Consider the following 24,023-nt stretch of genomic DNA (forward strand, 5'->3'; position numbering starts at 1 on the left):
AACCAAGAGAACCGATAACCACCTCTCAAGCTCAGAATCGTTCAAGTTGTTGTCCACGTATTTAGCTTTTAATCAGGCTAAGATGTTGGAGCTCTCTTGTTTAGATTCTGCTGACAATGCATGGCAGGAAGTTGGGAAGACCTGGCAGGACAACTAGGCCTAATTTAGTTTCAACCCTCCCTAATACGGTTCAGTAACATCTCATGACAACCCCACCCACGGTCTCAACAGTCTCAAACAGAGATGGATTTTAACCTAGTATTAGCAAAAGAACATAGGAAGAAGGACATTAAAATTAAACAAAGTGTTACTGTAGTGTTATTATTCCTACTGATTGAATGCTTAGTGGATCAATAATATAATCCACACATCAGCAAAATAAAGTAATTATATATTTATAACTGTGGTGATCAATTAAACAGGTAAATCGTAAGTCGCGTCTCCTTCCTCTTCTGTCTCTGTCTCTCCTCCCCATGCTCCAGGCCACCGGATCTGTCGCCGGGGGAGGGAGCGCCCCTGCTACCAGGTCTTCTACGTCCACGACAGCCGGGGGCGGTTGACTTACGAGGAGGCCCGCCTCGCCTGCCGCTCGGACGGCGGCGAGCTGCTCAGCATCGAGACGGAGAGCGAGCAGCGGCTGGTGGAGCGCTTTATCCAGCAGCTGAAGGTGGGCGAGGGGGACTACTGGATCGGCCTGCGCAGGAACCCTCAGCGAAGCAGGCCCGCCGGCGCCAGCCCGCCAGCCTGCCCGTCACAGTACTACTGGCTGGACGGCAGCAGAGCCAAGTTCAGGTGGATGACGCGGGTTTACGCCGTGGTGTTGTTTCGAGTTTGTTTTGGCCGAGGGGGAGAGGACAGAGAGTCCTGGTCGCTAAAATAATTGTGAAAGCTGGATTGATGCTACAGTAGGAAGATTCAAATGAGAATGAAATCAAATGGATTTTCTCAAAATTGCTGTTTTCTTTGTTCTCCCAGTTTGAAATGTAGCTAAACTGAACCATGATACATAATCAAACCTGAGCTGGGATTCCTCATCCCTGACATTTAAACCTAAATTAGAGACAAGATTGGAATAGAGCAATACATAACTCCAGATGTTTTGCAGCCCCATCCTAGTTTTGGTCCCAGGGAAAAGGAAATCCCAGGAAATTGTTGTTAACGGGCGTTGACATATAATTAGTTCAAGAGAGTATATCTCTCCTCCGCATATTTTCTACCCACAGTGGTCATTTAAGTGTGGGTGGTGGTGGTGATGTGATAAGTATAGCAGGGTACCAGACAGTAACTTGACCTGCTGCCTGCAGGAACTGGCACTGGGATGAGCCGTCATGCGGCGCTGAGATGTGCACCGTCCTGTACCACCAGCCCTCCGCACCGCCTGACGAGAGGGGCCATTTCCTCTTCCAGTGGAACGATGACAACTGCAATTCCAAGAACAACTATGTCTGCAAATATGCGTTGGCAGGTCGGTGGGGTGCCGTCGCTGTCTCACGGTTCTCATGTGACGGTAGACCCGGGTGTGAACCGGGCCTGCCCGTGACAAGTCCCTCGGTCAAATCCTGTCTGACCTTGTTTACACGTGAGACAAGGTCAAAAGGGCCTTTGAGAACCCAGTGCTTTAGGTGGCCGTTAATGTTAACCTTAGAAAGTCAAGGCTTTCTCAACACGCTTACTGGAAACCCTCTGATACGCAAGCACACACGCAGCTGGACACGTGGAAAAACATGAGCTGAGACAGTGCTTAGATAGCAGGTATACCTGTTATAACCTAGAATTATTATAGTGCATCTCTGTGCAACTGAATACCACCCGCCCCCCCCCCCCCCCCCACACACACACACACACCCGCAGAAACACTCAGACAGACACTCACACATTTATCCTCCCCTGACCACCATTTGATGGTTTTAGGAATGATTGTGTGAATGATTGCTGCAAACAAATTAACCTATTAATGCCAACCAACCAATATATTAGTTATTGGTGGGTTGGTGTGTTGGTTAACTATCTAAGTCAACATTTTTTTGTAAGTTTTCACTTTTCTTCTTGTTTTCTTGTTCTTCACAGAAAGATTACCTGCATTTACAGAGATGGGGAAAACTGTAACCACAGGTACATCTATAACAGCACACATCCATATTGTCCATTTAGTTTGAAGTAGTCTTCAGAAAAACATTGATTTTTTTTTCTTTTTCATTCTGGTGAATTTAATGATTTAGTCTGATCAAGGACATTCCAAACAAATCCTTGAACAGCTTCGGTTATTTCTTACATCGTCCTATCTTCCCACTCTTCATCTGGAGAGGAAGACCTCTAGTGGTTACAATCAAACAACCTTGTTGCTATTGAAGACAACAAGAAATATCCTTCAGAGTGCAGAGGGACTGCAGAGGGAGCTGGACTTGAGGTTCATTGGAGCTGACTGGATAGCCTTTGGTGTACAAGTTTTACATAGATGTGTTTACATATATATATCTATATATAGATATATATTATATCACATGTACATGATGCTACTAACAGATAAAATAGCTTGCCTTTCATATACTTCTTATTCATATTCTTCATTTTCTTCCCGCTGTGCTAGTGACATCCCCGAAGCTGTCAACAACAGAGAGCTTTGAAAAGCTTGAAATAGCACTGCCTGAACCTTCAGGTGAGAAGTCATGTTTGATACTAATCGAGCATGATGCTGTTACTATCCTTGAGACAATACATCCACAAAATGTTATTTGTCAACACAAAAAAACAAATAGATTATGGCAATAGCAATCCATAGGATGTGTTGTTATTAGTGTAGTTGCAAAGAAAGCCACATTATTGTTTTGGCTATTAGTTCTATGCTGCAAAAAACCAACTGCCTCAAGGGGATAATGAAGGCTACTCTATCCCTATGAGCGGGAAGCGGAAATATGTTACTAAATTATTGATAAAGCTACATTATTGTATTATATTGTTGTTCAAATTTTGTTTGTATATGCTGTCGTCAATACTTTGCTACTATGTCATTCGTTGAATTGTAGAATAGTAGGCGACGGTTGTGCAAGGCAAATTTCCTTCGATGGTGTCTTCAATTTAATAATAATAATATAATTGTAACAGTTTGAGTGTTGGTTGACAATATGGGTTGTCTCTGTTGCAGTGTCACTGTCAGACAACGCTCTGTACATTTACTACACCCTCTGTGTGGCTGGGCCTGTACTACTGCTGTTATTGTTGCTGGCGACAGGGTTTCTGTGCTACATTCGAGTTGCTAAAAGGTAATCATATTTTCATGATTTCCTCCATTTCATTCATGATCATATTCTAACATTCTCTTTGGTTTTCATTCCTTGCACAAACCAAACAAAAATGTTGATTGCTTTTTCTACATTTCCTAAATAACCAATTGCAAAAGAATATATAAATGTAAGGTATATTCAATTCTTTACATATTCTCTTAAAGCAACTCTTAGGCATCTTATGTGTTCACTGTGAAGTTACAGAAATACCTAAACACCTTTTCAAACTCGAAAAAGTCAGAAATGGATGTAGCTTAATCCACTTGAATAATCCACAAAAACTGGCAGAATCGACTGATAAAACTTCCCCTGGTAAAACTAAGAAAAAGGTAGGACTGGATGGGCCATCATAAAGTAACATGATATTTTAACACAGTCAATTGTCTGGAAGTACTTGCCTTGTTAATATGCTTTGACTCATAACATATAAACAAGCCTCTAACATGTTTTGCTTCAGAGTATATATACAAAACGAAAACCCCTCCTTATCTAGATCATTTTACACAGTTGCACGTCAGACAGGTAGGTAGTAGTCTGTATATCGTAACTGAGGCACGACGATTTGCAATATAATTTCCTAATCTTAATGCGGTGATCCCACCATGATGTCACATCCTGTGCTAACTCAGGAGAAAACCGGCCACGGACCCCCATCACCTTCCCGGTGCGGCGGCGGCGGCGGCGGCGGAGGCGGCAGACCCGTGCGTCACCCAGGGCCCGTACGCCTTCAGCGACGTGACCAAGCTCCACTACGCCAACCCGGACAGCTGCGTCACGTTGGCAGACCTCAAAAAGATGTACTTTTACGCTTCCTCGCCGGATAGCGCACAGTGTGACGATTACGAGAACCTGCCGTGCCCTGAGCGGGAGCAGGGCTTCGTGACCAACGACATCTACGAGATTTGCAGACAGCAGGGCTGCCGCTCACGTCCGCCCGCCGGCTGGGTGGAAAACGAGATCTATGGATAGACCCGCTGTCGGCTGGCTCCTGTCTGTGTGGGAGCCAGACGGCCACACATTTCCAGTGACTCATGCCCCACTCCGGAATGTATGGCTATCAACTCCCCTCTCACCCCTCCCCCCCCCCCCCCCCCCCCCCCCCCCCACCCTTCTTCATCTCTATAAACTATACTTGGTTCGATATAAAGTGTCCAGTATACTAATTGTATGTTTCCGAGTCCAAGTCGATTAATTCCATGATCTAAGATGTAAAACCCACTGGATTCATTGTTTTAAGTCTGTCATTCGGATTTCTGATTGAAGTCTAATCATTACAGTGTCTTGATGGTTAATATGCATTTCAAACCCACCTAGATAAAGTCATCATCCAGAATTAATTTGACAGGGGCCCTGCTATTCCACAGTGACACACAAGCAGCATTAGTTTAGGACTGTAGGAATCAGAAGTAAGGATTGTTTTGTTTGTTTAGGTTTTTGTATCAAGTTCTGATGAGGCAGTGTTAGTTAAACATCACAACAAAAGTAAGTGTATACAATAAAAGAGACACAGCAATTGTGTCTTCTTATATACATGTGTTTCTTACATTTGAATAATTGGACCAATATTGTAATTTGGTCCAATTATTCATGGACACAGACATACTGTGGGCATGGTATGGTAGAAGCATATCAATCACCGGGAAAGAGCTAACGTCTTAACGATCAATCCAAGGTCACTCGTCCCGTTAAAGTAATACCATGATGAAAAAAATAGCTCCAGGACAAACCCATTCATCTGGCTGTCTGTATTTCCATGGGTAGGAGGTCTCTTGATGTCTATTGTGTCTCTCGATGTAAGCCTACAATGCACTAGTATTATGCCACTCCTTCCTGTATGAAGGCTGGTGTTAAGGAGCAGGAGTGGAACAGGGAAACTGATGACAGATGAGCGTTCACTGCTGCAGTAAAGCTCAGAGCTCACTGGAATGGGTCGACCAAACCTGAATGTGGGGTTTTATCAACACAGGGACCTTCTGGAAGGGGACCGGCTTTTTTCATATAAAGATTGACAAGTTTCTTTGGTGATAAAACCCACTTTTTATTTACCAGAAATTCAGCTTTCACACATCAACACACAAGATTGCTTTATAAACGATATATCTGAGGTACAGGTTGGTGTGCTACAGCTCTTCAAGAGGGAGAGGTGGGTGCAAATGAGAGATATGAAAGGTAAAAGCAGAGTCGCTGTGGAGCTGTGGTTTGGTGACAAGGGCTTAGAGGGCCCTGCGTAAGGAGAGGCAGAGCGAGTGTGTTCCTGGAGCATGTTGGACAGGAAATGCCAAAAGCACATCTGGAACTCTTTCGTTCAGGAAGTGCATGCGTGACAGTGTAGGCCGAATACTGGCCTGCCTGCCCACTTAGCACTCAATAGTTCTCTGTGTTACGCTGACGCTGTGAGAGCAGGGGAGAACACACGCATGGTCGTTATGTGCACATGATGTAATTGTGTGTGTGAGTGTGTGTGTGCGTTCATTTGTGCTGGACGGTTTGTTTGTTTGTGGATGCACATTGCATAATGGTGTGTGTGTGTGTGTGTGTGTGTGTGTGTGTGTGTGTGTGTGTGTGTGTGTGTGTGTTAGTGTGTGTGATTGAGGGATAACTATTTTCTATGCTTGAGAGTGTTGTGTGGAGAGATGTGGTCAGTAGTAAGTGGTTGAACTTGTTCATCACTTGGATGGTTTATCAATCAGCTTTTGTTATAATTTCTTTTCAGATTTAAATTGGTATTATTTACCGACAGAGGGCGCTGTTATGCAGTTGTGACATTATACTGATCACTAGTGGCAGGCAAACCTACAGTGGGACAATGCATTCAAATGTTGCAACAGAATAGACATTGAACCTTGACTCATTGAGGAAATGGTTGGCTCTATTGTAATGCCATAAAATAATGTATATTATCAGGTCAAGTTACAATAATTATCTTAATATGTGTTGGCATAGTTGCACAGCAAAATTGTTGTAATAAAATGACCACTTAATTTGCAAAAATATTCACACTTTGTAATCCGAGAAGAAAAATACCATGCTAAGCACCTGCAGGGCCAAACTTCAAAGTTACCTATGCATGCAATCACGGGCGGGCGAGCAAACAGATTTTAGAATAGCAATTTTACCGGTTGACGTAAGAGGTAGGTCTGGTTGTCTTGGAAACCAATTGGCACTGAAGTGTGGAACGGCTTCGGAGGCCCGCCCCCTGTACAAATACCCCCATGGCTCTGACGTCAATGTACGTCAACCAGAGAACATGATGCCTCTTGCAAGTAACTCGTGTGCTCTGGCTGATAGAGGTGCCCAAGACTGAAATATTATAGCTCTATTGTATTGAAGAACGTGGCGTGACAGCCCGGGCAAATGACTTGCTTCGTCTCGCTCCGCTGAAGAAGAGTTGGCCCCTTTAATGTTCAAGCCGGGCCGGGCTACACAGAAATCAACTTTGTCCTTTATTAATGGACGTATTTCTGGCGGCAGTAGTGGCGGAGGCGGCGGCGGGCGGTTTGTTTTCCTTTCCTCGTTATCTGTAGCGCTCCAGTCGGCGAGCCCCGTCCCTGCCCGTGTTGTCTGGCTCCCGTCTGCTCCTCCACCAGTCCCGTGTAGACCAGCATGGTCATGGCTGACACGCTCCAGAAACCAGCCGTACGGGGTCCCGTCCGCGTGGGCTTCTATGACATCGAGCGCACCCTAGGAAAGGGCAACTTCGCGGTGGTGAAGCTGGCTCGACATCGGATCACCAAAACCGAGGTGAGTCGCATGTCGGCAGAACAGTTCAACCTAAAGGGCTAACACAGGCGACCGGCCAACAGTTACATAAGTTTGTACACTTCTTTCTTGACAACCCCGTTTATTCGAGGACGATACCAATATTTGTTCATGTTATGCCACTAATAAAAGCACTGTTCATAACAACTACGCTATAAAGCTGTAATAGCCACCCTCCAGGCATAAGGCTGTTGGAACTCACCAGCACACCCTTTGACCTCCAGCTGGTGCACTAAATGCGCCTAAGTTAGTGCATGTTTTCTACAACTATCACATCGCTGGGTTCGGTCACTGGTTGCACATTGCTCCGTGAACACAAGCAATGTTGTTATGATCTGTCACTCTATAATACAGTTGCATTTTAAAAAGGGATGAGCTCTTCATTCGGAAGCCAGCATGAGTCGGTGGTCATGTTATGCAATAGGAAATATGATGTGATGTAGTCGGTATGTGTGTCAGCAGTGCCAAGAGCTGTATGAGGTAGGCCTACTTGACATTGAGTATGCCAAGCTTGGAAAGTGTTCAGTTATGGTAAGCACACAATAATGCATGAATAATGCACACAATTTTCTGTTTAATTCAGTTAATAGTCTTAGCTTGTTTATATATGGTTAATGCATGGTTAATATACATTTGAACACATTGTTTGACAACCATAGAAGAAGTATTGTGACTTGTGTCAACCTGAACCTGCCCTGTGTAACTTTCCCTGCAATTGTATTGTCCCAATAACATAACAAATTGGGTGCATGAATAATAACAACTCGCCCAATAATTTGAACCAATTGGTTAGTAATAAGAGGCGCACCATATAGCTTTCAATCCAAGATTCATCTGTGTAATCCACACCCCACGTAATGGATTTATGTCTACAAATGTTCCTGGATGTTTCTCCATAGATCAAGTGCATTTACAAAAAGGAAGTAACCGGATTGAATAAGTCGTGGTGGGTGATTGGAGTTAGTTAGTTCAACGACTGCAGTGAAATAGTTTTCAATACATTTACGGCTGTGGTGGAAACAGTGGAACGGGGCAGTTTTAAGATAGCCAGTGTAGTATAAGATCACATTCAAGCCTGAAGATAGTGAGGGGATTTCACAGCAGAAACGGATGTTGTCATTATATAAGAAACAGGTTGCAAATTATACAGGGGCCAGGGCGGGCAAACCCTGCTTGGATCATCGTAGACTAGTGTCAGAAGTAATGTAGCGTTAGTTCAGCCCAACGGCCATTCAGCAATGGTCAGTTAGGATAGCAGCTGCTGCGGTAGACTAGCCCTCTGGCCAGCGACGGGCTGTGTGTTTCATTGTGCAAGGTCAGGCATGGAGGCTGACTATCAACTAAATGTGAGCCCATCTGCCTTGTGAATTAGCCTGGGTGAAGAGATGTTGGCCTAGTGTGTCAGTACTAAATTCCCCACGCTCTGTGTGTCCGTGTTTGTGCATGCGCGTCTGTGTGTTCATGCACACATGCATTTCTTGATAGGTGTACCTTTGTGTGCATTGCCTAATTCTAGGGCTGGGCGATTGAGCCTAAAAATATAATGGTTTTTTTTATTAACTAATGGACAATTTTCGTTTTAAACCTCTTCCTTGAAGAGCAAAATGACCAACATGTATGGTCCAACGTTTGCAGCAGGCTACTAAACCCCTTTTTTTGTACTGTGTATTAAAAGGGACGATATTTTTTGCGATGTAATACGTCATCGCATCTGTGATCGTCTGCCACTGGGGCCCTTTCTTGTCAAAAGGAATGACAATGCCAAGGTTACCTGCCTTTTTGCAGGCGCTTTGTGGTTTGAGGTGGCATCTGCATCTTTTGGTGCTGCACACACCTGCCATTCCACCGCATGTCTCTGTCTCAAGTGGTGGAATAGGTTTGATGTGTTCCCCATAATCGCTGTAATATGTCATATATGATTGTCACCATTAAAGTCTATGCCCTTTTATCACTGTAACAGAAATAAGACCCAATTAGCAAAAACAGGAGTAAAATCCTATGTGAATGCTATTCTCGGCCAAACTGTATGTGAATACCGGTAACGATCTTCAAGAGACCCCAGAGTGCCTTTTAGAAGACTCTTGAAGGTCACGTCCAAGGGCCACCGGCGGCGAGCTGTGTTTGGATGTGTAGAGCTCTCTCTGGGCAGCGGTTGACTGCAGCGTCCGAGGGTTAAGCTCCACAGACACTTACACTAAATGGTCACGGTGTGTATGAATGTGCGGATGTGTGGAGCTCGTTCTGGACAGCTGTTGATTTAGATAATCGCATCCGAGAGAGGGTTAGGCTTCCCGGACACCTATAGTGTAGCGTTAAGTCACGGTACGGGTCGAGCTCCGTCTGAGCAGCGATTCATTTGGATGTCCAAGTCCGATAAAGGGTAAGGCTTCTCAGTATAACGCCACAGTGTGTGGCACACTTCATGTACATTATAAAGGTCATATAACAACATTACAAAAAAGTTCTCGTTGGTCATAACACCAACACTCCTTCCAAGAACTTCTGCCAAAAACGTAGAGAGACTACAACTTTTCACAGTTTTACATTTCACAAAGCGTATGAAAGGAAAAATGTATCAATTAAATTAAAAAAAATCTCCCAGTGCTACCTACTTCCTAAACTACCTGCTTTTTAAAAAAACAAAGGGCCGAAAGATGTTTGGGTCATTCAGAGTCATCATGTACATAATGGTCAGCCTCTGATTTTTTTTTTGTTTACTAATTGTGCCATCGCAGGTTTGGCTCAACCTACTGCAGGCTCTGCTACCAGTCATTTGCTAACATTCACTAACATCTGTCTTCCCATAACCTTCGGTCCATTCCACTGACAACATTCCTCCTCGCCCAATTGGTTAACCTCTAATGACCTTGCATTGTTCACGATGCCCTGTATTTGTGTGTGTTCATGTTTGTCTGTGTGTGCACTGTCGATAATGACGACAACAGAATTTCTATGTATTATTGGAGAGTTTTCCCAGCCCATGCCGTGTCATTATACAATGTAAGGATCTTTGTTTTGCAAGAATATGCTTTTGACCAGTTGTGTTTAAATGTATCAAGAAAATTTGATAGGATTGTAAAGATAAGAAATTAAGCCACAAATGATTTTAATAGTCGATTCGTGAGCTAGGACAGACTACAGTCCCATGGGTTGCTTCATCAGATGGATTCATCAGGCGATACTCCCACTGTCGTAATGTCTCAGGATATATACAGCAGGATATGCATTAGCTGTCATTGTTTTTGGTGCATATCAACGTGGGATGCCACCCAGAGCTAGGAGTTTCTAGAAATCGAAATAATATCAGTGTGCTGACTTTAGGGACAACTTTTCATTGGCTGAGTTGGGGAAGATGTTTGGCAGAGTCATTGATTCTTGTTTACAGTTTGCTTGCTGCAAACTATTGTGAATACTAAGATAGCATCAGTTGTCTATTGTTGTTTACTCATTCCGGCTTGGTTCAGTGAGATTTGAGACATTTCTGAAGTATATATATTGCCTTTCATGCACAAAGAAAACACAATATTGAAGCCTAAGATGGTCAGAGAAATGTGTTTAAGTTATATATAAGTTATATATACTGTGCTCTGAGCTTTTCGGTGTACTATGGACGTTGATTTTTCTTTTTTTTTAATATAAAACAGAGTCAAGGCATTTGACCAAGTAAAAATAGGGACTTGCTGTAACGTGTGTGTGTGTGTGTGTGTGTGTGTGTGTGTGTGTGTGTGTGTGTGTGTGTGTGCGTGTGCGTGTGTGCGCACTTGTCACATGAGCCATAAGTTCACCTTCGATGTGTGTCATCTGAATTCTGCAAGATCGGGCTGACAAAGTGCATTCATGTCGCTACATCTTACTTCGAACTATAGAGAAACACAACTCTGTATTCTCTTGAGTCCTAAGAGTGAGAATAGCTGAGACTACCTTCCATTTAATTACGTATTTGCATCATTATATCTCCATTTTGTGTGTGTGTGTGTGTGGTGAGGGGGTCTTGAAGCTAAGGGAGCTTCTTTGTTTATTCTTAAGCAAAATTCAGCATGATGGACGAACGTAGCATCCAGTCCCAAGAATCAGGTCTTTATTTACTTATCAAGATAAACATTGACTTGAACAAATTTGAAGTTGTTGACACTTGCTCTGTTTTTGTAGGTGGCCATCAAGATAATCGACAAGACCCAGCTGGATGCTGTTAACCTGGAGAAGATCTACAGAGAGGTCCAGATCATGAAGATGCTGGACCATCAACACATTATAAAGCTGTACCAGGTAGGCCCCTGTTTACCTCTTTCAAATCATGGCATTAGTTGATACAACTCTAAATGAAGATGTGCAGGGACATGGGGGCTTGGTTTGATCGCCTACCATAGGTAATAATCTGCCTTATTCACATTGACCGATTTCAAGTTGGCTCTATTGTCAAAAAAATCACCTACTACTCTACTACCAGTTACATTTCTTTCAGGATACAAAGAATGTTGCTAGTTCTTCGTTGACCTCTCCCTCAAAAACTATTAAAGCAATCTTGTCTCATGTATAAGTTGAATGGAAGAAAAAATAAAATTCTTGCTGTTTTTTAAACTACATTTCATATGCCTGCAGTGCAATTCATATTACAAGTATCTTTGCAAGGTTGACTCTTTTGCAATTAGCGTAAACCTGTTGTGCTTTAATGCGGGGTCCGAGCCCAGGCTTCCTGTGGCCCCTCTAACCATAACGGTTTCAACATACTTCTATAATTTACAATTTATAATCAATGGTAAAGTTGAGGAAACTTTGAAGAGGTTTTTTGGGCTGGCCACTTCTTACCCCTGACATTGCGGCCTGTGTTCACGATGCAGTGGAGCAGGATGAATCATGCTGTTGGTTCTTGTCCATCCCCATATGGTTGGTGCTCTGGCGGTGTAGGTGTTCAGCCCAAGAGTCGCTCCAGGTCATTTTCTAATGCATTAGAAAACAACGCCTGTCTAGCCGTATCTGCCACCATTGCACGGTTTTCAGATATGCAGTGCAAAGTTAATGAGTGACTGACACGTAGCGCTGTGTGTGTGTATGTGTGTGTTCTTAGTTATGTAAAGTTGCCTTTTGCTTTACAAAGTGCAAGAAGTGGCAAGGAACTTTTTTTATGAGGTCAATTCTTAAGCATTCAAGTATTACATTGTTTTACTTTGTAAGCTGTCAGGTCTGGTCTTGTGTTAACAAAAAAGGGAATGGAAATTATTCAAAACTAGAGTTTTCGCACATGCGTTGCGCATGCTCAACCTCTCGTTGTAATTAACCTATAGCAATAATGTGGAAACCCCAGTCGATAATGATACAAATTTCTGAGCGCATAATATAATAACATTTTGCCTATCATTTTACAACGTATAACATTCGTTCACCACAAATGACTCTTAAAAGCAGTGCCAACATTTAAATATTTTTTAACCATTCATCGAACAAAAGTTTTAGGGAGCAACTCAATGACATGCAGAACCGTCATCAACACGCCCACTGAAGTGGTGTGAGAAATACCGACTTTCTACTCCTGATTCAAAAAAAGTACTGTACTACCACAGGGGTAGTATTATTCAGGAGATTTTCAGGGTACAAATGTCAGGATATGTTGTTCACACATACGGCCCATTAGGAGAATATCACGACTTACACGTGTGTCTGAAAGCAGCTAGTGTGTGAGCATTTTATTACATTATAAAATGAGTCAATTTATGGTGAATGGGGTAATTGTTCAATGGAAAGTGTAGTATACTATGCATGCAACTCGATTATTAAATAGCTTTTACTGTTATTCAGGTCTGAAAAGTGAATTGACATTTTAAAATGCAAGGCAACTACTATTGGTTAGTTGAAAAATAATAATCATCATTGTGATTAAACATCTCTTCCAGTGTCCTGGCCAAGACAGGCAGCAGGAGCCTACAGTCACACATAGCATACACACAAAACATAAGGAGAAGAGTAATATTAAGTTTGAGCAAAATAGTGTAAAGACATCTCGGGAGGCTCAAGGAGAAGAGTAATATTACATTTCAGCAACGAAGTGTAGTCTTGTGGTGGACTCTATAGACATAATTCACCCTACTGTGTTATTGACATGTTTTCGTTCTGTGTTATAGGGACACTGTTCTTTAAGAATCACGTGACTTCTGTGTTGATGTGCCGGTCGGTGCGATGTTTGAACGGTTTTTATACGAAAAAAATTAACGACCCGCTGTTGCTTGTCAAGGTGAGAAATTGTCTCTTCCCTTATTTTATCGCAATTTCTACAGTCTATAGACAGAACGTGTTACCTGGCAGAGTTTATCGATGTTTAAAAACATAACGTCTTGCCTGGGCGAGTTTGTTGCTGCGGTGTGTCCGCGTGTGTCTTTACCTGGGCGCATGTGTCGATGGCGTGGCAGTTATGATGAAAAACAAAACGTCTTACCTGGGCGAGGGTCGCTGCGGTGTGTGCGCGTGCGTGTGTGTTCTTACCTGCTCGTGTGTCAATGGCAGAGCCGTTATGTTTAAAAAACATAACATCTTAGCTCGGCGAGTGTGTCGCTGCCTTTGTGTTCAAGTACGGTGTGCGCGCGTGAGTGTGTGCACTTCCGTGTATGTGTTGCTGCCTTTGCCTTGACGTGCGGTGTGTGCGTGTTTGTGTGTGTGGGTGTTAGGGATGGGCAAAATGATTCTTTTCCGGGAACTAGTTCTTTCAGTTCAGTTCACTATAACGATTCGTTTATTTGATTCGTTCGTTTTGATTCGTTCGTTACGTCAGATTACATCTTAAAAAAAATTAAAAATAAAAAAAGTTTTTTCTTTTTTTAATTGGTCGTGGGTCCGGATAGGACTGTCAAGACCGCAGTCCGCCGTTTGGAGATGCCTGCTATTTAGTATGTCGACCGTCCCACCAATATTTATACCACTTGCTTACTCTCTATATTTCATTCATGGTTTTACATTTATAATTTTATTTTACTTTACATTTAATTCTTCATTGTTCAGGCATTACAGAACTTGCATGGTCATAAATAAAAAATACGAACTGCAGTTTAATTTCTTTGTTTGTTCTTAAATTGACGTAGAATGGAGCAAAGACTCCTGGGATTGGGAAATGCGTTTATCCAATAAACAGATGGAGGTCAAGTCTATTTTCGAAAAAATGAAGGGGGATATATGAGTCGAATGGTATGACCCAAGATACGTCAGAGAGAGAAAGCGCGCATATTCGACGGTACCGCCTTGTCATTGGTTTACCCAGGTGCCATTCCAACACCATTGCTACCTCTCATTGGCTGAATCTTTGAGGAAGTTGTAGACTCAATCAATATAAGTCGTGGGGAGACGGAGCTCTGTTCGTTTGTATATTTTATTTACGTGACCATATGTTTGGTTGATGTTAAAAAAAATAATCAAAGAACCAGTTCTTCTTGTTTTGGGGAACCAGTTCTTGTCGTTCACGTTCGGGATTCGTTCGTTGTAACGAATCAGTCGCGACCGACACATCCCTAGTGGGTGTACACGGTGTGTATGTGCGTGGTTGCGGTGTATGTATGCGTTTGCGCGTGCTGTGTGTATGTGTGTGAGCTGCAGGCTGCTTTGCACATGCGCACATGAGTAACTTGAGTAACTGGTGTGACAGGCCTGCTTTTATAGTACCGGTAGTAAGATTGTTTCCTATTTTTCAAATCTGTCAGACTGTTGAATGAAACCTTAATGAAAGTTTTTGAAACCTAATTTGGAAGTTTAAAAGACCTCCTGAACTTAATAATAATGAGTTTCCTTAGGCAGATAGTGTTCTAACAGTAGGTCAGACCACCTTATAATCACTTTAATATCAGTGATCTGCTATAAAGCCATAGCTCAGAGTCAGAGATGACTTCATCTGGCTATGTAAGTCTTCTTGATGAGGGAAAATGAACGCTTGCTAATTGTTATATTGCAATACCACATGGCAGCATTCCAGAGCTGGACGTGTCATCATGCGTGTTTGAATCACTATTTCCAACAGCCTGTCTGATGCAAAATAATGGTCAGTATGTCATGTTTCGTAGTAAGCCGGTTCAAAAGGTGAAAAGGTCCAAGCGACACAGCCAAGATTGTGTGTTCATCTTGGCTTACTCAATTACCACTGTGGACAGCTCTGCGGCGTTGGGTTTTACTTTTGTAATCATAGTCCATGACTATTTCAATGCTTTGGAATTCTTGCCATTTCATGCTATAACCTTTAGTTCCCGACTCACAATTTTCCAAGTCGACTCGGGTTCAGCAGTTCAAACGATAATTTGACGATTCTGAGGGCCCGTCCACACAGGCAAAAATGATCTTTTCCCCTCCGTTTTCCTTTGATGCGTTTCAGGAATATCTCCGTAAAGACTCAAAGCCTCATTGTGAAAATACATGGAGCTGTAAAAACGCTGTTGTTCACATGGAGCTTTAGAAATGCTGTAGTACGCATGGAGCTGTAAAAATGCTGTAGTACATATTCAAGGCTCTGGTCCCCCACAAAAGGAAGTGGAGCATCCATCCATTTACCAACATTCAGTCGAGGAGGAGATAGCAGTTGTTAAACCTTTCAGATTAAGCAGAAATTCTTCAGTACAGGCATAATTAAATTGACCAAGGGGCTGTACTTAAAACTACAAAAAAAAAAAAATTCAACACAACTCTTAACGTCGCCCAGCTGGTGGGGGGGCGATGACCTCATCGTTTGCGTTTCAGGCGTCCACACAAATCCTAACACGAAAACGCATGGGTCTGTTTTTAACTTTCTGCTCTGGGACCTGGTTTCAGATAAGTTCGTTTTTGGGCACTGGGCACTGGACAGGGCCTGAGAAAGATAAGGTTTATACCAGTTTTACCCGCCATTATGGTAACGGGGTTGGAGAGGTGAATGCATAGGCGAAATCATAGCATTAGATGAGGACCCATGTGAATTTAAATTAAAATAATTTATGTTTACTAAGTATTTTAAGTAAAATGCATGAATGTACACTATGATATAAGATATGGCGTCAATAAGTTGCATACAAAATGAATATTGATTAAGCGTTTGAGTCATTCATAAAGTCAAGTTTTAGATTTTTCTCTATTTAAAGTGATAAATTTACATTTATTGGCTGTTAGTCTGACAAAGCATTAGAATTAATCACTTTGCCCTCTCTTAGCTTGTTATGGGCATTTTTCAATTTCTATGACATTACACGCACTAAAAGATTAATCAGGGCTTCAAAGATTCATCAACATCAGAAACTGTTCACTGCAGCCCTAAGCGTCCGTGCCAGTCCAACAGCCCGGCTCCACTCTGCTAATTCTTGAATTGGTCATGATAACAGATGGAAAATGTATGATCAACAACGAGTGTGGGATTCCTAGTGTGCGTGTGTGTGTGTGTGTGTGTGTGTGTGTGTGTGTGTGTGTGTGTGTGTGTGTGTGTGTGTGTGTGTGTGTGTGTGTGTGTGTGTGTGTGTGTGTGTGTGTGTGTGTGTGTGTGTGTGTGTGTGTGTGTGTGTGTGTGTGTGACCGATTCATCCTCACTTCTCCTTCTGATACTTCCCCCTCCGCAATTGGGTTTATTCATGTGTGAGTGCCTGCTGGTTCTAAATCGGTTCAACGACTCCTACGTAGGGCAGGCAGGTTCAGCAGCGGCCCTGAATGGAATGCTATGCTCATGCTCACTATTTAAAGCAACTTCAATACAAAGGAGACATAAAAACAATACGTCACAGAGCAACGGGTCGTTCACACACCGGAAAAACAAGCCAGTCTGCTGATGTGAAAGCAGAGGCATATTCATACTCTCCTCTGGTCCATACCTCCATTAAACAAGTAATCTTTGATTGACATTCAATATTCACATGAGGGACGGGGAGTTAACCGTTTTCACTATATCACGGTAAAACACTTAGTATAATGACAACACCACCAATTTATATCATCATGTATCATTTTTATAACTTTTTAAAATTACACGTTGAATGACAATAAGTTCAACCTGTTTCATGAAACATTACTAAATAGTTGTGTAATGTGTTGGTTGGCTATGTGGTAACCTTTCTACCTGATGATTATTAGCCTTTTATTACAGCTTTCTCAAGATATTATGATAACCCTTGGTTATGATAAGAATAGAGCAGGCAAACAGACTATCAGATTAAAGGTGCTCCCATGCTGCCAATATCATCGTCAGTCTTGCCGATTCTCATGTCAAAGTGGTACGGTGTAGCGAGTGAGGGGACTTAACAGAAGAATCTCAGGAAAAAGCAGAAGCTTTTACTTGCTCAAAGCCAAGCTAAAAACAGAACGTAAATACGTCACAAGCGGCAGCAATGACCGCCACTTTGTGAAGCCCTGGTAGAAGATACTAACCATTTCTTTCTCTTACGGCCTACAGAGTATATGGTTTTTCATGGTTGCAATTGGAAAAACTGGTTAAATTCTTCTTCTCTGATACACAGAAGATGTAGTATGCGTGTATTACATACACGTTTTTATGTACACCAGTGGTTGACGTTACGTACACCACCTCCATATTATTAACAGACAACCTAGCAGATTAAAGGTTAGGCCGATCTTAAAAAGAAAATAATCTAACAGGAACTATTCAAACAACTTTAAGTCCAATTACGAATAAACAAAGGGTAGTTCATAAATTGAATGTCTGGACATAAAGCTCGAAAGAGAATGCAAGGGCTTCCTCTAGAAGTAAAAAATATGAACAGGGTGTCCGTGCATCCTTAAAAAGTCTTAAATTAATGTTTCTAAATTGAATGTCGTTACAAATGTCATATGCTGGTCTTAAATACGGTAACTCAAGGTCTTAAATTTGTCGGGGCAGGACTATTTTTATTTTTTATTTTTCTCTGAGCTTTTCAGGAAGGACATGTAGACAGGCTTCTTTCTTGTAAGCTGCATATATAAACGATTATCTGCGTGCTGGCTAGCTAATCTGCGACAATGGGTAGGTGCAAATTCTAGGACAGTTGGCTGGAAGACGTCCATTTCCGAAGTTGGCTTGCGTCTGTTGCCAACCCCCACCATCGCGTGTTTTAGGTCTTCAATTTCATTAAAAAGGTCTTAAAAGTCTTAAATTTGACTTGCTGAAACGTTTGAGGTGCTCAACACTGAATGCTATCCCAAAAGTATAAATACATAGGGTGAAGGGATTTTTTCTCTGTTTTCTACCACTTACCAGAGATATAACTTATACCAAGATCATTTTGGCCTGATATCGTTGCAAGAAATGTACCGTCCAACTCCCATCCCTTATTCCCGTGGAGTCGACCTGGGCATTGTGGTTCCATACCGATCCCTCCAATGTTAAACCACATTTGTAATGTGAGTATCAGTACCGGTAATCAGTAATACAGCAACACTCTCCACTCCATTGGTTAATCACTTGTATTTCATTATTTATTTTTGGAACCGCTACACATTACATTTGTTAGCCTTTTTACTGAGAATATGTACTTTATATCTTTATGTTCACTATTTTCAATGATATCAAAGACAAATCCCAGTTTCTCCAAAATGTGTATCAAATTGAGGGGCACTGTAGCTGTATCTATGCCTTTGTCAAATATCAGAGCAGCTGAATAAGTAGAATCGTACAAACCAAGCCTACTTGGAACCTTCCTCATCGGAATTGTTGTCTGGGCAATATGCTTCCGTAAACTAAAGGGTCCCCATGACTGCCCTAGTCTTTATTCACATATACCTTTCTGTTTATTAAAGTTGTCTGCTTCTTCTAGATTAGTCGTTTTAATTAGGCATATGAGGCGTATAACATTTCAAAGTCGTCCCTGTGTGTGGATAGCTGGCACAAACAAACAAAATATTCTGTGTGTATATAATTTTTACTTTTCCCTTGCCTGGTTACAGTTTACTGTTAGTTTACTGTTTTGTCTTGTTGTGCTATACAACAAATGAATATCCCAATGGCACAGGGATAATACAAATATGTTTCTATCTCTCTTATTATCGTACATTGGGAAATGTTGTCCAATGTCCAGTCTTCAAACCAAAACTAATGACCAAGTAATCAGGCAAGCACATTCGGCAAGCAAATACGGTGACAGTTGAGTATGAGACAAGCCTGTAAATAAGTGCGAAGTTGTGCAATACAAATGAATCATGTGTGTGTTGTTGACCTGAAGATAATGAAATAGGAGGTAGAAGAAGCTGTTTATATGTTTCTGTTTTCTGTTGTTCCTCCTATATACAGACCTCGAATAGTAATAACAAAATGCATCAGTAAGAAAACATGCTTATAGTAACATATAAACTGAATTTACAGGCACATGTCATAAACAGCTATTGTCTGGGGCTGCGTGCCATTGCTTTGAAGAGAAACATTAGAGAGGTTGTAGTAATTTGTATAACAGCTGTTTGCGAACTGAGGCAATGTATTAGTAATTCTGGCTTCTGTCCCGGTGGCAAGAATTTGGTCTATTTGTCATTTGTAATCATTTGGAAGTATTTAACTAGATCGCTATCTCTATTATCTGACGCTCTTCATGTTGTTGCAGCGTAACTTTTATAACTTTGATGCAAGTGCATGAACTCAAGGTACTTTACTCAATTAAGCTTTTAGCGCCTGCTTGTTTCTGAGTATCTATGGTCGCTCAGTGACAGTGGTAGGTGAGGGCTGGAAACATACAGAGCTCAGCGGGAGGTAATGAAAGGCTACTGTTACAGCTGGTTTCGTCATGCACAACACAAATAAACTGACAACAACGCCCCTGCCCAAACATAACTGTGGAAGAGTATCCTCCAAAGGTCTGGGGTTGAGAAGGGGGGACTATTTATGTCTGCCTGCCTGTTATCATCCTGTGCACACATTCAAACAAATTTGATATTTTCTTCTAACGTGGTGAATAGTGGAAAATCTATTTTTATATCGGATTGAAGTGGAGTCAGTGTCATCCTTTTCCTTTCCTGTTGCATAGAAGTGTGCTCCATGAAAAGTATATTTAGTTCTTGTGTCATTCATGACATTTTTCAATACTCCCTTGTTCATCCTTGTATTGCAGTGTAGCCCAGGGGCCGTATTCACAAAGCATTTTATCTTACCGCTAGGAGTGCTCCTAACTCGCGCTAAAACATTTTACGTAGGAGTTTTTTCTTAAAAGTTATTCACAAAGCCGCTGAGACCTACTCTTACTAAGGATAAAACACAAAGAGTGAACTAAGAGTGACGCGCCGTTGCTATGGATTACGTCAATTCTCGTGCACGAGTTTAGAAGCGGTCAGTTCGGTGATTGGTTGTTCAGACGAGCCCACTGAATCACCGAAAAACAAGGAAATAGCCTAGGCTAGAAATGAATTCCTATCAAGTAGTTATAGTGCAGTTAGCAGAATACACGCATGATGACAATTTTGTGCAGACCACGATAATGACGTTGTAGCCTGCACGTTCAAGAGAGAGAGAAAGCAAACAATAAAAATACGTACAATTTAAAAGAAAATAAATGTTATGAACTACCCAAGTGTTGACTGATTTGTGCCAAGGTGTTTACCTAAAATGTGTTTTCAAAGTGATGCCTAAATGCCTGTCCACTCATCATCGTCTGGCTGTGGAATGTTCCTCCGCTTGCAGAGGTTGTGTAGAATGGCACATACAGTGATTACTGTGCTTGCCCTCTCTGGGGTGAGGTGTATTTCGCCGTGGAGGACATGAAACCGACGTTTCATCTGCCCAATTCCTCTCTCCACAACATTTCGTGTATGTTTGTGTGCTCTAGCATATATGGAAGAAATCAGTAAACAATAATAAATATGGATTCAACAAATAAAAGGCGTCAAAGTGCCAATACGATGTGTTTTACGCATAGGACTAAGCGTAATCTGCGTAATCACTTACATGTTATATTTTAACTGTGCTCCCGGTTGTGGATTGAGGTAGGGTGTCTAGAGCCTCGTCACTGTCACCCAGCAAATGACACCCAACTGGTAAATCTCAAAAAGCTGCCTCAGACCGCTCACCATTAAAATGCGCAAATCATGGGTAGCCGAAGATCCAGGCCACTTTGCAACAACATCCAGCAGGCTATGTTAAAATTTGCATCAAAAACAACCTGCGTGTTGATGGAATGCACTTTCTTCCTATTGACGAACACGTCCTCGTCTTTTGATGGCGCAATTATTTTTATGTGCGTCCCGTCAATAGCACCGACCACACCGGGCATACCTGCAATTGCCATGAAGTTGGCTTTGATCCTGTGTAATTCTTGAATGTCCAAAGGAAAGTTTATGGCACGGCTGACTGATGGTTGCGATAATTTTAAATCGTCGGCATTGCAAAGTTGCATTTCCCCTGTTGCTAAATAACGTAGTGTGGCCAAACATTTTAGTTCGGAATTTATTTGATTATTCCTGTTAGTCGGGGATGTTATTGCATCGCGCATTAACTCCACAACAAGTTGAATAATCTAACATTTCATCTCGCAGGCATTTTACGATTCTTTGTGAATAGGTCTTACTGAGTTAGGAGTCCTCTTGAGGACTTTTAAGCTCTCCTAGACTTAGGTGCTACTTTTAGGCCTAAAATACTTTGTGAATTGCTCTTAGTGAAAAAAGTTAGGAGTCCTAAATTTAAGAGTAACACGCCCATTATTTTTAGGAGTTACTCCTAAATTCGCCAGTTAGGACCTTCTTTTAGCCCTAAGATCCTTTGTGAATACAGCCCCAGGTCTATACATTGTAAATATTCAGGGAGTGCTTCTAGGAATGTGTTTGTCCAAATATATTTTAAACAAGCTTAAACTGTTGTTGTATCTGTCATCATTCTCTATCTCACTGGGTCATCATACAATGGTGTTGAAAAAGTCAAGTTATTTTGTGTGCTGTAGATATTTATGTATTTTCTCTTGCAGTCTCCTTCTCTCCCTCCTGCTTTTTGTTCCCAATGGCTTGTCCTGTGTCTCACTTCCTTTCTCTTCTTCCAGGTAATGGAAACAAAGAACATGCTCTACTTAGTAACGGAGTACGCCAAGAATGGAGAGATCTTTGGTGAGTGTTCACAAACTCCTTTGTTCTTATATGTTCTTACTGCTGTGTGTGTGTTTGCGTGTGTGTGTGTGTGTGTGTGTGTGTGTGTGTGTGTGTGTGTGTGTGTGTGTGTGTGTGTGTGTGTGTGTGTGTGTTTGTGTGTGTGTGTGTGTGTGTGTGTGTGTGTGTGTGTGTGTGTGTGTGTGTGTGTGTGTGTGTGTGTGTGTGTGTGTGTGTGTGTGTGTGTGTGTGTGTGTGTGTGTGTGTGTGTGTGTGTGTGTGTTCAAATCTGTCACTTACTCTCAAGATTGATTTCTATCTGCAGTGCCAGTTCCCTTCTTCCTGAAAGACGATGTAGTCGATGCTAGTAGACCACAGATGACAGATAAAACCCATTGTCAGGTTCATCTTAATGCTTTCAAATACTCCACTTGTTATGTAGGACTGAATGAAGTTGTGAGCTTGTGTCACTCACAATTGCAAGGGCAGGACATTTTGAATATTATGAGGGACATCGCAAACAGACAGAGGCTCATTCACAAAGCAGATAGAGGCGCTTGTACCGCGGGAGTGTTTTTTCACATTCGAATATTAATTTTCACGTTCGAATTCGCGTTTTTGGATACATTTCGAACGAATATTCGAACTTCGAATATTCGTTGACAGCCCTAACTCACACTAGGCCATCTGGCCGTGGCCATTGGCCGTTTTCACACCTAACCGTGCTCAACTGGCCCCATTGTTCTCTGGCCTGCACTCAGACTAGGCCATCTGGCCGTGGCCGCACGGTTAGGTGTGAAAACGGCCACGGCCACTGCCAGATGACCTAGTGTGAGTGCACCCTAATACAGTGGCCTTCATAAAGGGCTAACTCTTTAATCATGAACTATTTATGCTTAAAATATATTTGTTACATTTTCTAACAATAAAAATATATTTCTAAAGGGTAGCTTCCCTCAAAGCTGCATCACATCCACCCAAAGAAACCACATGCCGGCATACCACATCCGTATTTGGAAGACACGTTACGCGTTGCTCAATACTGTGTAACATACTGTATATGTTCACATATCGAAAGGAAACTGTCTATTTGCACAATGCTGTGTATATTTAGCATTTATTTGGTATGGTATACAAGCAGCAGATGTGGAATTTCCCAAACTATTCTAGGGTGCTTGGGGGGAATGTTTTGTTTGTAACGGAACCTTTATTTAACTGATACTCTATTAGATTCCTTATTTTAAAAGTGGATCAAGTATTTTGTTTAAATCTATTCAAATTGTTAACGTCACTTAAACGTAGCTCTACCCTGAAGGTCAGAGGTCCTTTATTACAATGTTTATTGTCCCTCTTATCCTTAGAGGGACAACAAATTGAATTATACATCCATTTTACAACTAAGTTCTGTCAATCAGGCTGGATCTTGCATAATTCGTTCCAAGGCAAAATACAAAATTATAATTTCAGAAGATGGTGGGAAGCAATTTTCAGTAAGGTGTTTTTGATTTGGCAGATCTATAAATGACAGTGAGGACAGTCTGTACTCCGAGATATATAATTGTTTTAATAATCCAGCCATTACATTGTTTTGGGATAGAGCACACTGTGAACATCGACTTTTGCAGCTACCAGTTCGAACCCAAATCCACAGGGAAATGTATCTCTCTCAACTGCATCGTGAAAAGAATGAACAATAGGGCGAATACGGCTTCATGCCTGAGGGAATCCACTAAGCCAGCACCTTTCAGTCACAATGAGCCATGCCTGCAAGACGGCAAATAGCACATTTTGCATAGGGCACCATTACGCAGCAAGGAACAATACAGGAGAAACTCAGAACAGGTTTCAATGGAGTCAGGCTTAAGATAAGAAATCCAGCCCTGCCACGGAGACGAGTGATGTGCACTGCTTTTGTAAGGCCACATGTACATAACATGCGTGGTGACAAACAACACGCACGCATGCACGCACACACACACACTCGCAGTCACTTTTAATGACATCAGGTGTTCC

The 24,023-nt window shown here is 42.0% G+C and overlaps 2 protein-coding genes across 2 annotated transcripts in view; both read left to right on the top strand.

The window, feature by feature from the left end:
• laynb (layilin b) overlaps positions 1-4,354 on the top strand; it is a 5,449-nt gene extending 1,095 nt beyond the window's left edge. The window contains exons 2-7 of the mRNA XM_056612289.1: positions 483-792; positions 1,305-1,465; positions 2,068-2,112; positions 2,588-2,656; positions 3,143-3,260; positions 3,911-4,354. Coding sequence (XP_056468264.1) covers positions 483-792; positions 1,305-1,465; positions 2,068-2,112; positions 2,588-2,656; positions 3,143-3,260; positions 3,911-4,250 — 1,043 coding nt within the window. The 3' untranslated portion in view covers positions 4,251-4,354. The remainder of the gene's footprint in view (positions 1-482; positions 793-1,304; positions 1,466-2,067; positions 2,113-2,587; positions 2,657-3,142; positions 3,261-3,910) is intronic.
• Positions 4,355-4,395: 41 nt separating this feature from the next.
• Positions 4,396-24,023, top strand: part of sik2b (salt-inducible kinase 2b) — a 42,558-nt gene continuing 22,930 nt past the window's right edge. The window contains 3 exon segments of the mRNA XM_056610490.1: positions 4,396-7,022; positions 11,190-11,306; positions 21,968-22,031. Of these exon segments, the coding sequence (XP_056466465.1) occupies positions 6,885-7,022; positions 11,190-11,306; positions 21,968-22,031 (319 nt within the window). The 5' untranslated portion in view covers positions 4,396-6,884.

This window comes from Gadus chalcogrammus, chromosome 16 (genome assembly GCF_026213295.1).
Source record: "Gadus chalcogrammus isolate NIFS_2021 chromosome 16, NIFS_Gcha_1.0, whole genome shotgun sequence".
Lineage (NCBI taxonomy): Eukaryota > Metazoa > Chordata > Actinopteri > Gadiformes > Gadidae > Gadus > Gadus chalcogrammus.